Below are 16,585 nucleotides of genomic sequence, written 5' to 3'. Positions count from 1 at the left end.
ATGATGTTGACATATTGTGGGATCAATCCCTTTTAGGTCTTTATAGGACCATGCAAACACGTCCAAATTTTCTTTCAACAAGTTGTACAAGGTTGACAACTCCTCTTCTGGGAGACTGTTACCTACCTTCAAGTGGCGTTCAGTGCCTTCTGCATCCACAAAGGTTAACTGCCTTTCACCTTCTACTTCACGGATAAAGGTTCCACGGACTGCTTCTGGATACAGATCCGACTCCTTCAAGGGAGTGGTGTCCTCTTCTGATGTCCCACTAGAACCAACTTCTTCTTTTGGTGGAGACTTAGGTTGCTCCTTAAGATGTTGAAATGGAATTAGAGCTGTTCCGGGTTTGGTTTCAAAATTAATTACCTCTTGGCTTGAAGACTCCTCTTCTGAAGATGACACATCCAAGAACGTCACGTAACAGGGACCCTCTGATGCCTGTTGGGTTGGTGGGATTGGTGCTTGTTGGCACGGTGTATCATCATCATCTTTTCTTGGCAAGGATGAGTTAGGACGGCAAGAGCCACTGCTAAAAGACAGCTTGTTCTTCTTAACCCACATCTTATAAGAATTTCGTATATAAGAAGATCCATTTACCAGACCAAATGGTACCATCACCATTCTGTCCCATAGCATGAGCTCGTCTGTTTCTGATGCTTCTAGAATTTCTTCTTCAAATGTATCCTCTTCATCTGGGATAGACTCTTTCATTTCACTTTCATAATCTTCTTCGTCCATATCATATCCATCCTCTTCTGTCTCTGTCTCTGCTTCTGTTTCTGTCTCTGTAGGTGCTCTATAACAGAAGAACAGATTCTCTGTTTCCTCTCTTGCCTCTGTCTCTGCTATGGCCATGTAATAGAGAGAGCAGTACATCCATGCTTCTATCTCACTGTCAGAAGTGATTTCAGAAGTCCTTCCTGGTTCAGGCAAGAAGTATTCACCCATTGATAATGGCTTTGCATCTTTTGGAAGTCGGCTTACAGTATCTACTGTTAAGGAATGTGCCATTGTTTTCTTGGGAAGGATCTGTTTGACAGCATCTTCGTCTGCTGATGTTCCATCTGTAGCCTCATTAGGGGAGTCAGAAGATAATTCCAAGGAGGTAGATCCATGTCCTTTTTGAGAACCATACAGTTTCAGCACCACTTTGTTGGGTCCTCTACCCAAGGTCAAGGTTCCTTTGAACCAATCCGTCCTTGCTCGGGCTTCAAAAAGCCATGGTCTGCCCAGTAACAGAGGATAGGATGTGCCATAAGAGTTTGGCTTTACCACCAAATAGGTTAGCCAATAATCTTTTCCAGCCACTGAAGTCTTCACATATGGGAGAATGCCCAAAGGCTTGATTCTACTCTGATCCGCCAATCTGATGAGCCATTGGGTTGGTTGCACTCCTTGTAAGCCTAGATTCTTCATTGTCACATCTGTCATAATGTTCACTGATGAACCTCCATCAATCAGTGCATTTGCAATAAAGCAACCTTCTATCCACACACCAGTCTCTGGAGTACCCGGATCTAGGAAAGCATTAGCCACATCCACTTCTTTTACAGGCTCTGGAGTCTTGTTGGACTTTGTTGCTGTTGAGGGAGCAATCCTTAAACCACGTCTTCTTGTTAATATACTTTTGAACCTTTTCCGGCAACTGGGAGATAACATCAATAATTGTCGGAATGTAAGGTTTGGTTTAAAGGTATCTAGATCTCTGACCATATCGTATTCCTTAATAGGATCCACTGGCTTCTCTAACCGATTAGGGAATGGGGCAACACCCATTTTCATTTTCCCTATTTCTTCCAACAGAGGAATTACAGGGACTTCTTCTGCCACTTGTGGCACTTCCTCCTCTTCTGTATCCTGGACCTCTGGTCCTGTCTCTGTAACTGTCTCTGTAACTCTCTGTGGCACTGTAGTGCTCTGTACGGCACTGTTAGGCTCTGTTCTGTTCTGTTCTTCTGGTGGAAGATTGAACTTCACTGTTCTGGCAGGGGAATTGTTTTCTTTCTGGATAGGTGGTTTCTTCTGCTTTGTACGCGTGATGGCAGCAACTTCCAATTCCACTAAATTGGAGGTAGGCTCTTGGGCCTTGGCCGGACTATCAGTAGCACTGTTTTTCATTGGGGCTGGGCTTGGACAGTCTTTTGCAGTGTGGCCTTCTCCTTTGCATCGACTGCATAAGGGCTTGTAATCCACTGACCTTCGAGGATTTGGACAATTTGGTGAGATGTGTCCCTTTTCTCCGCATCTGTAACATTCCACTTCTGATCTCTGACCACCGCCAGACTGTCTTTCTCTGTAACTTTGAGAGGGAAATCTTCTGGGTCCGAAATTAGGACCAAACTCTCTAGGCTTGGGTCCAATATCCTGTGTTGTCATTTTGGATTCCAGCAAGTTGAATCTTGCGTCTTCTTCCTTCCTTCTCCTATCATGCATCTCCTTCAGAGAGCAAATGTCCTCTGTATGGTTCTTCTGCAAACAGTAGGAACAGAAGGCCCCAGGAATAGTTGGTTTTCGTGTACATTCAGTGGCTAAATGGCCTGCTTGATGACACTTACCACACCAAGTATTTGACCGCATCACATCTCTTCCTGCTCCTGCAACGTTAGATATGCTAGCGGCATTCACTTTCAGCGTCTGTAGTTGTTCTGTAATCACATCCATCAACTCCTTTTTGATGTTTGCAACTGAGTTAGATAAGTAATCCTTCAAGCTTTCTCCTCCTGAGGCACTGGCAGGAGGGTTTTGAGGAGTCTCTGTAATCACTGCATAAACGGGCTGGGCTGGTACAGAGGGGTCTCTGTTCTGGTTCTGATTCAGAGCTCCTATTTGAACTGTTGGCTGTTGACTTCAGTTGGTAGGGTTCCACTGTTGCTGTTGATTTGGCATTGAGGAAATTGGTTGGGACCATTGCTGTTGTGGTTGCACCATCATTTGAGGCATGGATTGTGGCCATTGTGGATTTGGTGCACTGTACTGTGATACCGGGGGCATCTGTTGGTAAGGGTAGGGAACAGTCCCTGTAACTGCATTTGGTGGGTACATCATTCCTGGCATCAGAGGAGGTAGGACTCCTCTTCCTGAATTCATCGCCAATCTAGCTTCCACTTCATCGTACAGTCTTACACCTTCTGTTGCAGCTTGCAGTGTGGCTGGTCTTTGCAGCTCCACAAACTTACGGACTTCTGGTTGTAATCCTCTGAGAAACACCCCCTTCTGAATGCCATCATCTAGATTATGGTTAGTCCATCTCTTCAAGATGGATTCCATTCGTGAGACATAAACTTCCACTCTTTCTCCAGAAGACTGACTTAGGTTCATAAATTCCTCTCGCATCCGCTCTTCAAAACCTTCACGCCTGAATTTAGTGAGGAAGGCCAACTTCAGGTCGTCCCATGTGCCAAAAGTTCATGCTGCTTGTCTCTCATACCACTGAAACGCCGCGCCCTTGAAAGTGGCGGGGAATATCGCCAACCAATGCTCAGGGGTTCTGGCATTGTTAGCCACACACGCTACTATAAACTCTGCTACATGAAGATCGGGGTCTTCATTGTACTCTCCCTTAAAAACTGGCAATGGGACTACATTCGCTGGCCTGTCATCAATATTTCCAGGACGGATCTGGCTTGGAAGTGGACCTCCAGTAGGAGGAGGAAGGGCTTGATGTGCCATTGGGACTTCTGTAAAGAGTTCCGCAAGGGCGTCAAAGGCGGCTTCTGCTGCGAGCTCGTTCTCAGCCTTGATTTTTGCTTTCTCTCTTCTCACATACCTCTGGACTCGTTCTAACGCTTGCCTCTTTATTGCGTCATTCATCGGGGGGTTGGCTCCACTATGTTGTTAGTGCTCCACAGAGGGTTAACAGAAGGCTTCAGTCCCTGGAGGACTCTCTTGCCAACATTTCTTCTACTTCTTTCTTTTCAATGTCCCTGAATTCTGCTTTCATGCCACTGCACAGAGGAAGGTATTCGGTTCTGAAAGTGTCAAAATGCATACGTCTGAGCATTGTGGTGGTGCCATCATCATAGTAATGCCAGCTTCTGATGGTTTCAACAGTGTATGTTGTGAAAAACACTCTGTCTACCAACTTCCAGTGGGTTGCTAATTGAACAAACAGAAGATTATCAGTACACCAAGTATCCCATGTATCTTGCTGTTGAGCGTCCACGAACAAATTCCAACTTTTTTCCTTCTTGTCTTTGTGAACCTCTACAGACCAAGACTCCTGAAGCTTCTTCACAATCTCCCACTTGATGTTATCTGGAAACTTCTCAATGAATGCCAAATCTTCCATGGATGGTCATTCTCTCTGTTTTTACTCTTCAGTTTATTCCCAAACAGTTTGCCACCAAGATACAAGTTTCTGCTGCTTCAACAGGGAGAGGAAACTGTCCACCACATAGAGCATGCATCATGATGGTGATGTGTTTCCGCCATTGTGGGATGAACTTCTTGTGGAAAGTGGCTTTGATTATGAGAAATTCCAACTCTTCAGTGGAAGAAGGAACTTTACAAACATCCGTTGAATTCTTCTCTTCTTGACAATGCCATTTCCTTCATTTTCAGCCTCTTCTGGTGCTTGTTGATGGCAAGTTTCCCCGGCTGCGCACCAAAAACATGGAGCCCCGAGAGGAACACCAAGGAAAAGGGAATTCTCTTGCAAGAAAATCTATCTTGTAACATCAACAAGCTTGTTTATCATGTTTCATATGATCACAATGAAGAAAAGAACACTAGGCACAACAAATCTTCATGCAGCATCATGTAGATCTCCCACGGTTTTGATAGAATCAACCATATTCTTCAACATCTTCACAAAATCCATCAATAGAATAAAGAAAGCAAAGGAATACACCATCTTTGAATGGAATACATCACATAGTATTCATCTTCAATATCTTCATAGTCTTCTCTCTCAATCTCTCATATACAATCACTCTGTTTCAGTAAAATTGGCTATCTCTGACTCTCTCTCTCACTCCATCAATAATACATCATATCCTCACTACAATCTCTCTAAAATCACTCTCAATAATCTTTCTTAGGTCGTGGATACCCCTCCCAAGAGGTATGTCTGATATGAAGAGTCACCAGAGCCACTACAGTGTCCTTTCATAGCTCACTACTGTCACTTACTCCAGTTTTCACTTGAGTCTTCAGCAGCTACTTCTTTCACTTCTTTCAGCTCTTTTGCACTTGTATTTACCTCTTTCCAAGGCTAGAAAACTTTCCCAAGCTACACTCTCATCCATCACAACACATACAAAAGCATACAGAACAGTCACAGAACAGTACCAGAACAACTACAGTATAGAACAGAACAAAACAGAAGCTCTACAGAAGACCTACAGAAGGTTACAGAAGGTCATCAAAACCACATAACTCATTCTCAAACCATTCCAAACTCTCACAAACCATTCAATAAACTTTCACAAGATCTCAATCTTCATCAATGAATACTCCATCCCTCCCTACAGAAGACAATCAGAACAAAACAGAGCAAAACAGAACAAAATAGAAGGTATACAAAACCTATCAGAACCTATCAGAGCATCACAGAACCACTAACAAACATCATGATCTTCCAAAACACAATCAATATCATCTAAAACACTCTCAAACCACTTCTAAACCAATCAATCATCTCATAAAATCAACCATTTAGCTCTCAAAAACAACAAAAATCAGCCAAAAAACAAGTCATTTCAACACTCAACATAGTGACTTATAGTTAGTTATGTTTTAGTTGTCTGTAATGCATGATTCTTTTGTAGTCTTTCTAATGATCTAGATAGGATGGGATGGGGTGGTGGAGTAGGGGGTCAAAGGGACTGGAAAGGGTAATGCAAGATTGCAGAAAGGGGGTAGGGTGGTGAGGAGGAGAGAGGAAAAAAGAGTGGAAAGGAGAGGTGGAGGGAAGGTAGAATGTGGGAGAGAGACAGCGAGGAATTGTTTCTCTTGCCCTTTCTATGTTTTGTAGGAAATTTTGATAGCCATTCTAGTGCATCAACTTGCAGGTTCCATGGCTTTGTATCAGATGCTTGCAAAAAAAGAACTGTTGAGGTATGTTTTATAGGAAAAAGTTTTATTTATGTAAAAGTGGTGTTTCTATTATCTCTAATTTGATATCATAGGTTGCACATCCTTATGAGGTGCACCTTTGTGTTGATCACTTTGCCATCCCTATATACCATACATTGCTTGGCTCCCTTTGTTGAAAATATATATGCCACTCTATGAAGTGCTTTTTTCTCTTATTCCATTTTCTTTCACAAACAAAAAGATTTAGTTTACAGCAAGATAAAGGACCAATATAAAAGTACTAAAACATATGTATGTATGATCATTAAGTGCGAATCTACTAAAGATAGAGGAGGTGACAATAAAAATGTGCCATAACCAAGAGTAGACCGTGTGGTTGTAGTGGAGCATAATATGTTAACACTCCCCCTTGAGCTTAGCATGAGATCATGAACTCCAAGGATAGTCTTAAAGCGATAGAGCTTCTTAGCTCCCAAGGCCTCAGTGAAAATAGTTGTAGCTTAATTCTCCATATTGACAATAACCAAGTCTATATCACCTGCCAAATTTTGTTTTCAAATGAAATGATAGTGGACCTATATGTGTTTGGTCCGTGCATGATATAGTGGGTTTTTGGCTAATTGAATGGTACTAAACTTATCATAGTAGATAACCTTTTTGTTCACCTATAATCTCGAATCACTAAGTAGCATGTGCAACCAAGCTACCCCACGTGCTACAATTATAGCATCCTTGTACTCTCTCTCCAGTACTAAATAATGCAAATGTAGACTATTTCTTGTGTTGCAAGTAACAACAACACTTCCAAAGGAAAACATAAAACTGCTGGTTGATCACCTGTTTGAAATATTACTGGCTCAATTTGCATCCATGTAACCATGCAAGTCAAATAGGCATAAATCAAAGCATAATCAAGACTCAAGTGTAGATCTTACATAGCACATGTACACTACATACGATCTAAATGTGGCTTTAGTGAAGCTATATAAACTGGCTCTTCAAACCGACCATCTAGTCTAGGTCTATGGCCTAATATCGTCAAATAGATAAGGTTGCACACAACCTTTCTATGCATTGTGACATCCTTCATTAAGCCATCCTTATGTGCACTAAGATTAGCATTAACTTCTAGAGGTATAGAAATTGCCTTACAGAGCATACTAGCTCTGTGATAACCATATCCCCTTTGGAGTGCTGATTATCTCAATGGTAAGAAAATAGCACTGCTTTTCCAAACCCTTCATTTCAAACTCAGCCTTGAGAAGACCCTTCATTTGATCAATATCTATCTTACTATCACCTCATTTCAAACTTGGCCTCAAGAAGACCCCTCACATGATCAATATCTATCTTACTATCATCCACAATGATCAAATCATTTACAGTGTGTGTGACCACAATACTTACATCACTCTCACTTATATAAAGTGAGTGATCAGTGTGTGCCCTATGAAACCCAATGTTGAAAAGGCATTCCACAATCTTGTCATTCCGTGCCCTAGATCTTTGCTTCAGCCCATTCACCGGATTACAAAGCCTGCATACATAATTAGGATAACTCTCATCCACATAACTAAGTGGTGTTATGAAGGTGACAAGAGCTTGGCAAGGATAAGGATTATCACCTCGCAACTTACAAGATAATAATTTGAAGAAGAAGAAGAAGAGCTTTACTCTTTATTGCAAGAAGATGAAGTACAACAATATATTTCTTTATATGAGATTGATACAATGATGTTTACAACAAGGGTAGATTTACGATACAATACGAGATCTTGATACAACACTAAACCAAATACAAGACAAGATAATAATTGGAATACAAGGCTTGAACTAGAACTGTAGAGGACTTAGCTCGTAAAAAGCCTCACAATTGGGGTCAGTAAGATTGAAGGGCTCGTAGCCCAAGATCTCTATTTATACTAGAGTTAAGGAGGTTAAGTGGAAGCTTCTAGATATGAGATGACATAAGCATTGATATAAGTGTGTAATGACTAAGCATGCAGACATTATCGATGAGAAGAGAATTGCTGATATATGCGAACATAAGCAAGGGTGATGCAAGTGCTCTTGTAGAATCTTGCAATGGCCTTCCAAAACATTTCTAGAATCCTCCAAAACTTTCTAGAATATCTTAGAAGTTTGTAGAGGATATTAGATTTTGTGGTGCCCACGACATTTCCCCCCGTAAGGGAAGAGTTCCGCAAGGAGCGATGGGGTTTCTTGGTACGGCTCTTGACTTCAATGGATGTGGTTGGTGAAACTCCTTTGCTTTAGTAGGTGCTCGACAAAGGTTGGAGGCTGTTTTCCATGTTCGTTCACTAGCATCCATCTTATTGCTTTGTACACCTTGTGAGAATACCTGCTGAGAATCTATTCTAGTTGTGAATGACATGCTTAGCTGGGCATACTGTTCATACTCTCATGCTTTAACTGCGATATGAACTTATGAATGGGTTCATACAGCCTCTGATGCTCCTATGTTATTTTTCTCACCTTTTGTTTCCATTCTTTTTTTTTCCTTGTTTCTAGATGTATTTTCCATGAGCAAAAGTAAAGATAGGGAGGACAAGTCTGCATCACATACAATATTCAAATAAACTTACGGTTGCTGTACACACATAATAACTTTCTACAATGTATATATTTAAGAGCTGTTTACAACTGAAAATAAGCATTTATTGTAAACATGACATAAGCTTATTTTTGGACTATTCTATTCAATGCAGTTACTTTAAAGCCTTTTAAACGTTTTTTTCCCTCTTTTCAGTCAGAACTATTTGCAGCTTTAGAGAAAACAAAACTCCTGATAGGACAGCGTGCAGAGGCAAATTATTCACGCTGTGGACGGACAGACAAAGGTGTATCAGCCAATGGCCAGGTCTATATGGTGGCATGTACTGATTGGTATTGTTTCAGAATTTCTAGATAAGTTGGAGGGGTGACTCAACTTATAATCCATGTAATAGTTGCCTTTTATGGTGCTTGTTATCCATGCAGATTGTTGCACCTTATGATGCTTGTAACTCCTGCAGATAGTTGCCTTGGTTTTACGTTCATCTCAAAAAGATCCAGCTCCATCAGAGTCTGTGGTGCCAGGCAACACAGAAGCTGCAAAAGAGGATAGGGTAGTAGCTGCAAGGGAAAGTCGTTCACAAGAATCATATTTTGCGGCAGATTCAGGTACATTTATGGCCTTACTAGAAGCCTGTATTGTATCTCCTTGAAGATAACATGCACCTTTGTTTTTACGAAGGCATAATGCCTTTTGCAGTTTTTTGACAAGGTCTTTTTCTGTATTGTAAGAAATTTCTGCTGACATATATAATTGATGAGGACAAAAGCGGAGGATTCCATTTAATTAAGTTGTTGATGAGGACAAAAGTGGAGGATTCCATTTAATTAAGTTAGAAACTTGTTTAGTTAGCATTAACATTTAAGTGCTAGTAATATGTGGCGGTTATCACTCTCAAGACCAAATATGAAACATTCTGTTAGTGTCTGAAAGTTGTGGTTGAGCATCTATGTTCATGTAATTCCAGGCTCTTGGATCACTCTTATTACAGAATGGTCAAGGATCACAGAGGAGAGTCCCAATGCAATCGAGTTCCTCTGTTCATTTGGCTTGAGAGCTGTCCTGTCCATGTATAGGAACATTGCTAATGTAGCTCTTGCCCACTCTCAAGCACTTCCCCCCGCACCCCATGCCCTCGTCATGTTACTACTATAGAATAGAGGCCACTCTTGAGCAAGTGCTTAACTCATTAGGGAAGAGGAAACAAAGAAAATACCTCGTGGGTTCTTGACACCAATAGCTGATCACAATGGCAATGAAATGTTGGATTTGGGGTTGTAGGAATGCACATATATAACCTGGAGAAGAAGAAGCTTGAGAGAGCACAAAAGTGTATTGAGAGGTATCAATCAGCTATCCAATGAGACATTCTAGGTGTATTAAAATATTAACTAAGCAAAACTAACTAGAATGCAAGATGTGGCCTAGTATGAATTAACCAGAGTAATTTTCCTACAACAAAACGATAGGTATGAGCATCAAAAAGCTAATTCGAGGTATCCTTGTGTAAATGGAGAGTGGGATCTAGAGAATAGCCCACAAAAATTAAGAGATTAACTCGAGGGGTGAACTTTCCTATCTTGTCATTAGGAGTGTGCGTATAAGCATGACTACCGAAAAGTCCAAAGTGAGAAATAACAGGCCGAGAGCCAAAAAATGCCTTGTAGGAAGTCTTTTTAGAGACCGCCGTTGTCGGGCATCGGTTGAGGATGTACATTGAAGTGTTAACAGCCTCGACCCAAAGGTGCTCAGGGAGCTCTGTGTTGCGAACAACATTGAGCGTGCCATATTTAGGACAGTCTGGTTCCTATGCTCTACGACTCCATTCTGTGTAGGGGAGTTGGTAGAGGTGAGCTGGTGTGCAACGCCTTACTCCTGTAGAAACTTAGAGAACTCATGGAAGGTAAATTCGCCACCAGAATCATTCCTTATAGTATCCACACGACGAGCGGTCTTGTTATAAACCAGCAACACCAAAGCACTGAAATAAGTGAAAGCATTGGACTTGTGCTTGAGGAAGTATACCCACATGTATCTAGAGAAATCATCCACTATAAAAAAGAAGTACAGTGTATCATGTAAGGTGGCAGTGGATGTGGGACCGCAAAGATCTACACGAATGAGCCTAAGGGGTTTTGCAGCACGAGTGATAGACTGCTAAGGAAAGGGTGTATGATGCATCTTACCTAGCCAACATGCTTTACAAACCTCTTGAGATAGTTTTAGGCGTGAAAGGCCCTCAATCATCCCTTGATGCGATAGCTCATAAAGAGAATCTTAGCCAATATGTCCTAAGCGAAAATGCTAAAGGCTCTTAGAGTTTGTAGGCTCCCGTGTAGTGGCCAAAGCTTGGAAGTGATGGAACTCCGAATCATCAGCAGTTGGATCGGTAAGAAAGTGTCATGTGGTAAAGGCCATTAGGTTGTACCGTGCCGTGAGCAATCACTAAACCAGTCTAAGAGTGTAGGACCTCGACTATGGTCGTTGTGAAGAAAATTGCTTGGCCCAACTGGCAAAGCTGTTGAACGGACAATAAGTTTACCCCAAGCTAGGAGACATGATAGACATCATCCGGCGAAGCGAGATCGAGACCAAGGTCAGTGGGAAAACTGACGCAACCTTGACGAGTCTTGTTATTAAATGCATGCTTGGTGGATGAGATACTAGAACCATGAGGTGTTTGGGAAGATGGATAGATGGGATAAGATGGTGGTGGTGGTGGTGGTGGATAAGAAGTAGGAGGGGGTAAAGGTGGATAGACAAAAATAGGTTGCTGATGGTCAATGAGTACCGATTGCTACGGAGGTACCGAAACAGATATAGGTCCATATGATACTGTAGGTGTAGGTGGAGGCACCGGGATATGATAGCCTTGTCCAAATATTGGCTGGGGCACTACAGAATGATCAGATGGTCCACTAGGTAATGCCATATAGGCAAACTGCGATACCAAACGATCCACACTTGAAGAATGCCCTGGAGAGGGAAAACTCAAAAGTGTGTGTGTGGGAGGATGAGCTCCCATCAAAGGGATACTACTTGAATAAGAGAAAGGAGTCCTAAATGGAGGGCCCCCTGGTGTGGTTTGAGGGAGGATGGGTGGGAGCCCAAATGGATTTGTGATAGATGGTGTTGTAGGAAACATTGTAGGTTCCTTTTGTCCATTAAATGCACTAGATGAAGATGCACCTACTCCATATTGACCATGAGAAATAAAATCATTTGAAGGAAAAGGAAGGGTAAGAATACTCACAAGTTTTTCTTTTAGCTTCTTACCTAGTTTTGAGTTCATGAAGAAATACATGTCTTTCTCATTACCCACAAACCAAAGCTTGTTTTGAAGAGTCTCTTCTTGATGAGCATCTCTCGATCCAACAGAAAATACAAAATCAGTTGGCATAGAATTTGAAATAGTAAGGTTTGTACCTGACATTGGAGAAAAGTAGTACTGTGGAAGTGATGTGTAATCCGAGCTAGGTTCCACTTCTGGATGGCCAGTCCATAGTGGAGATTTTGAATGTCTTGCAAGATCATTAGTTTTGTGCACTGAATGTAAAGGAGAAACTCAGGCTGACCTTCAACCTCTTGCTGAGCTCTATGCATAAGGATGAGATCATACTCAACGGAAAAAAGTTGATATGGTCTGTGGACTCCATGGTAGTTCGATGATTCTCCACCCATGTCAGATCGGGCAGTAGCAAGCTGGGAGGCCCACTCTTGATCGTTTTAGTCCATGTTTGGCTATGGAGATTGGAGCGGTGTCGTGAACATATTTGAAATCATATGACCCTTCTGTTGTTCTTGCTTTCGCGAATGAGCTTTCTGATCAAAGGCCAAAGTTTTTCAAAGAGTATCTAGCTTTGATACCATGTGAAGAAATGCTCTAAATGCAAAAATCATGAAACCAATCGTACGACAAAGCACAGACTGATAAACTCAAAACACAATTAGAGTTTGGGTTAGGGTAACTCAGAGAAAGTGAACACAATGAATAATAAAGTGAATGAATAATGAATAGATAGTGCTCATGCAACAAACACACTATGTAGTGAATATTGAATCTCGAACTCTCGTATCTTTGGGATCAAGGCAGAGGTTATGAGCTGTAGAGTGTGTCGTACTCCACCGAATTGCAGCAAAGGCAGCAAACATAGCCAAGGAAGGTTAGATTTGATGCAGATGGTAGTGCAGGAGAGAGAAAGACTAAAAACGCAGATACCTGAGGAGAGAGAAAATTTGCACAACAGCTGTTAGGTGCAAATGCAGCAGATAGTGGTGAGAGAATGTCGGGACGACAGCGAGAAAACCAAAACGCAGCATTTAGAGGAGAGAGAAGATGACGATGACAACCGTCAGCTGATGGTGACAACATCCAACTATAGGTGACAACACCCAATTGTAGGCGACAGCTCCTCGGACCTAGCAACAACAGAAAACATGTGAAGAAGGTTGGAATCAGGCCCCAGATGGTAGCGGGTTGCTGGTGGAAGCTCTAACTGCGATGTCCTCCGCGAGTGAGGTGTGGGCAGTAGAGTTATGGCTCGTGAAACTTGCAAAAACGAGATTTAGGGAGAGTGGTGAGTTGCATGCGTATTTATAGAAAGTTTAGGGCACCCAAATTAGGGTATTGCATGTGGGACACAGTAGCTCTCTAGGATTCCATTTCTTTTTAACATAAGAAGTTTTCTTCATTAATTAAGCATGTTTTGGGGATGCTTAAGGCAAGCTAATGCATTTTTAGCTCAATAGGGGACTCTTCTCCTCCCTCTCCCTCCTGCTACTGTGGCTCTTCGGTAGCATATCTCAACCCTTGTGGAAAAAAGTAGCAGAGGGTAATATATAGCATCCTACCACAGGAGATCTCCACTCTCATCCATATCAGGATCTCGTGCCATGATGTGGACTCTATCCTATAGCTCGTGTTTGATCAAGATCGCCACTCCTCCTGATCCTTGGGTGTTGCTCTAATGTCTCGTGCAACTTCTGTATGTCAACTCCCATACATATCCCTATACTCTAGGCAGTCCTTTCTTGGGACTTTAGTGTGTCTTTGTGATCAAAATCAGCTCATGATTCTCCATCACCTCCTCCATCCTCCCTAGGTGTGTCCATAATGAGCCATTACAATTCCATACTGTCATTAGTATCTTTGAGGTGTTTGTCTCTCAGGCGGTGTATTCTTGTTCAATTGCCTTGCCACAAGATGGTCGAGGATAAGAGATGGGTCACTAAGATAGCCAATAAAAATTGGCATGCTCAAGATAGCAAAGGGAAGTCTCGAGATAGATTTCTTCAATTGTGGAAGTCCAAGATTCCTATGAAGAAAAAGTTGTCACGGGGTTTTTCCCATAGGGGATGTGTTGCATGCTCGCAAGATCTTGCATGGCCATTGTATCTTTTGCACCACATGTGATGAGACCCCAATTTATATTTTCATCTCTTGCCCTAAGTAAGCACATGGGAGTAACCAAGCTTTGTAACTACTTCAAAATAAAACTCTTTGAAGAGGAGTAACCATCACATCATTTGATCTTTCATATTTGCTTTGTTCATCAAGAAGGATAAAGTTGCATGGTAACATAGAATTTAGAAATTAGTAGGTAGAAGGCAATGCCAAAACTTCTCCAATGTAAAGACTATTGCTAGGCACTCCAGTTCTATCACTGTATAGTTCCTTTTCCTATCGATGACTTTCTAGCTTGCCTAGTAGGTTGGATGGTCTAGCTTTGAAAGGTCCTTTTTGACAGAGAATTGCATTTAATCCTTCTAGTTAGGCATTGGTATGCACATGAAACTCCTTTGCCCGATCTTGAGGTTGTAGGATGGGTGCTTCAATTAGATATTGCATTAGGATATTGGAAGTGTCTTCATAGTTAGAGGCTCATACAAACTTTGCATCCTTCCTTATGAGATTTTATAGAGGTGTTGCTTTGGTTACAAAGTGAGCTATGAGTTTCATGTGATATCCCTTTTGGCCTAGAAAACATCTCAACCTTACGGGCAATGCTAACAAAAGGTGGAAGGACCTATAAGGAGTAGGTTGGCCAATAGCCAAATAAACATCAATGAAGCTGGCCATGATTTAGTCCTTGGCTACTTGTGAACCTATGAAATGACCACTCCCTTTACATACAAGAATCCTATGTGGAAATTTTCCAACCACCATCAAGGTAGACCAAGACAATTACTTGCTTTTATAAAATCACTCAATCTACCTTAGGTGGTAGATAATAAAGGTTGCAGGAAGGAAAGTTTGCATCATTGAAATGGGTAGAAGATGATGATGCTTGAAGGATAGAGGGAGATAAGGAAGGTTGGGGACATGGCTTGCAAGGGCTTGGAATATAGAGCGAGGGAAGTCAAAAGCTTCCATGCTATTAAGAGTTGGGGAACAACTTGGGATTGAGGCCTTGCCTGAGGACTTGTTTTAGTCTCCTCAAATTATGCTGATTGTGTTCTTTTCTTTAAGTGAAGCTCTAACATTTTGTAATTTGAGATGAACATTGATCTCTATGGCTAAAGCAAAAATCTTACCATTTTTGAGGCCACTTCAAAAATCTCGAGTTGGCTACTTTGTAAAAGTGAAGTTCTTTGTAAGTGCTATGATGGCTGACTATTATTTATTTTTGGCATTTGTAGGTTGTAAAGAGATTGACTACCCAGGTGTTCTAAATCGTGCATTGCCACCTGACATTCGTGTCCTTGGCTGGTGCTATGTTCCTAAGAAGTTTCATGCTCGGTATGTATGTTTTTTTTTTTGCAGAGTAGAAAATCGTTAGTAGTAAGTCTTTAAAAGCTCAATCACGATCACATAATCAAAGTTGTGTAAGTCAAAGCAAAAGAATTTCTTCTGGATCTTTGAACAATAATGTGGTGGATCCACTAAGATTGGAAGTTTGGCCTATGGTGAAGTTACTCAAGTCCAATTCCTTCTTAGATAATCCAACAATAGACTTAGTTGTGCTTTCTATGTTGGGCAATGTAGGCATCATAACATACATGACATCTACCTTCCAATAATAGGGTAATTCATAACAGCAATGTGCCACATTCACTACTATATATATTGAGCTAGTCTCAATACATTGGATGAGGGATTGTATGTGAGGGAAAGAGAGTGAGGGAGTGTGAGTAGACTTGATTTATATCTCTTATCATTGTAATACTCATTTTCAATAATTCATTATCTCTTCGAGTCTATCCAACCCCTTCTACTATCACTATATTGTTTGCTTCTGCTATAGTCTACTTGATTGTGAGTTCATTCTAGTCAACTATCTGTATTATCTACTTGTTATCTACTTTGAATTGAGTGAGTTGAAGTGTTGGCCCTCATTCTCATAAATTTAAAAACCCTAGGCTATAATCATACCTCCAACATTGCACTTGGCTACGCCTCATGACCTTGACTAGCTACATTCAGACCTATGGCGCTTGCGTTGCATTGAGGACAACCCTATGGCCAAAGAAACCAAAGAGACCATACGATTAAGTATACCTTTCAAATGCTTTGTTGGAATAGTGGTCTCATTTCTTATGAATAATTCCTTTTCATAAGTGGGATTTGCTTTGTTAGGAGCACCTGCCAGTGCATATGCTTTTATAATGATATGTTGGCATGGTGAATCTTGATACAAAAATTTCTTCTATTCATTTAAGAGCTTAGGAATACTTACTTCTAGTTTACTTGAGCTAAGAGTTGAATTTTGGGAAAGTGGGTGGTTTTCTTGTTTATTTTTCATTTGGGTTATGTGAAAGTAGGCCTTCGCTATCTAAAGGAAAGTTGGTCATGCTCTTAGGAAAGGAAAAACCCTTGCTTTTGGTAAAGAAAGCATGGAGTGTTGAACCCCTGGCTAAGTTGAATTGGGCGAGAGCCAGGACACACGTACCTCCATGATATCCTCTCATATGTACTTTCATGATGTCCCCCTATCAATGTCCCTATTAGTGGCTTTATACCTCATGGATTGTTGA

The 16,585-nt window shown here is 41.3% G+C and overlaps 1 protein-coding gene across 6 annotated transcripts in view; it reads left to right on the top strand.

The window, feature by feature from the left end:
* The window catches only part of LOC148025029 (Pseudouridine synthase family protein), a 144,885-nt gene that overhangs the window by 51,343 nt on the left and 76,957 nt on the right, over window positions 1–16,585 (top strand). For all 6 annotated transcript variants that reach the window (XR_015693391.1, XR_015693390.1, XM_087694727.1 and 3 more), the window contains 4 exons: window positions 6,012–6,057; window positions 8,807–8,917; window positions 9,072–9,219; window positions 15,251–15,350. Coding sequence is in view for 4 of the 6 variants with exons in the window: in XM_087694727.1 (XP_087550853.1) it covers window positions 6,012–6,057; window positions 8,807–8,917; window positions 9,072–9,219; window positions 15,251–15,350 (405 nt within the window). In the remaining 2 variants the exon portion in view is untranslated. The remainder of the gene's footprint in view (window positions 1–6,011; window positions 6,058–8,806; window positions 8,918–9,071; window positions 9,220–15,250; window positions 15,351–16,585) is intronic.

This window comes from Lygodium microphyllum, chromosome 15 (assembly GCF_053477565.2).
Source record: "Lygodium microphyllum isolate KBCC chromosome 15, Lygodium_microphyllum_v1.1.10, whole genome shotgun sequence".
In the NCBI taxonomy this organism is placed as follows: domain Eukaryota; kingdom Viridiplantae; phylum Streptophyta; class Polypodiopsida; order Schizaeales; family Lygodiaceae; genus Lygodium; species Lygodium microphyllum.
The sequence above is the reverse complement of the archived record's forward strand: the minus strand, read 5'-3'. Positions and strand labels throughout refer to the sequence as shown.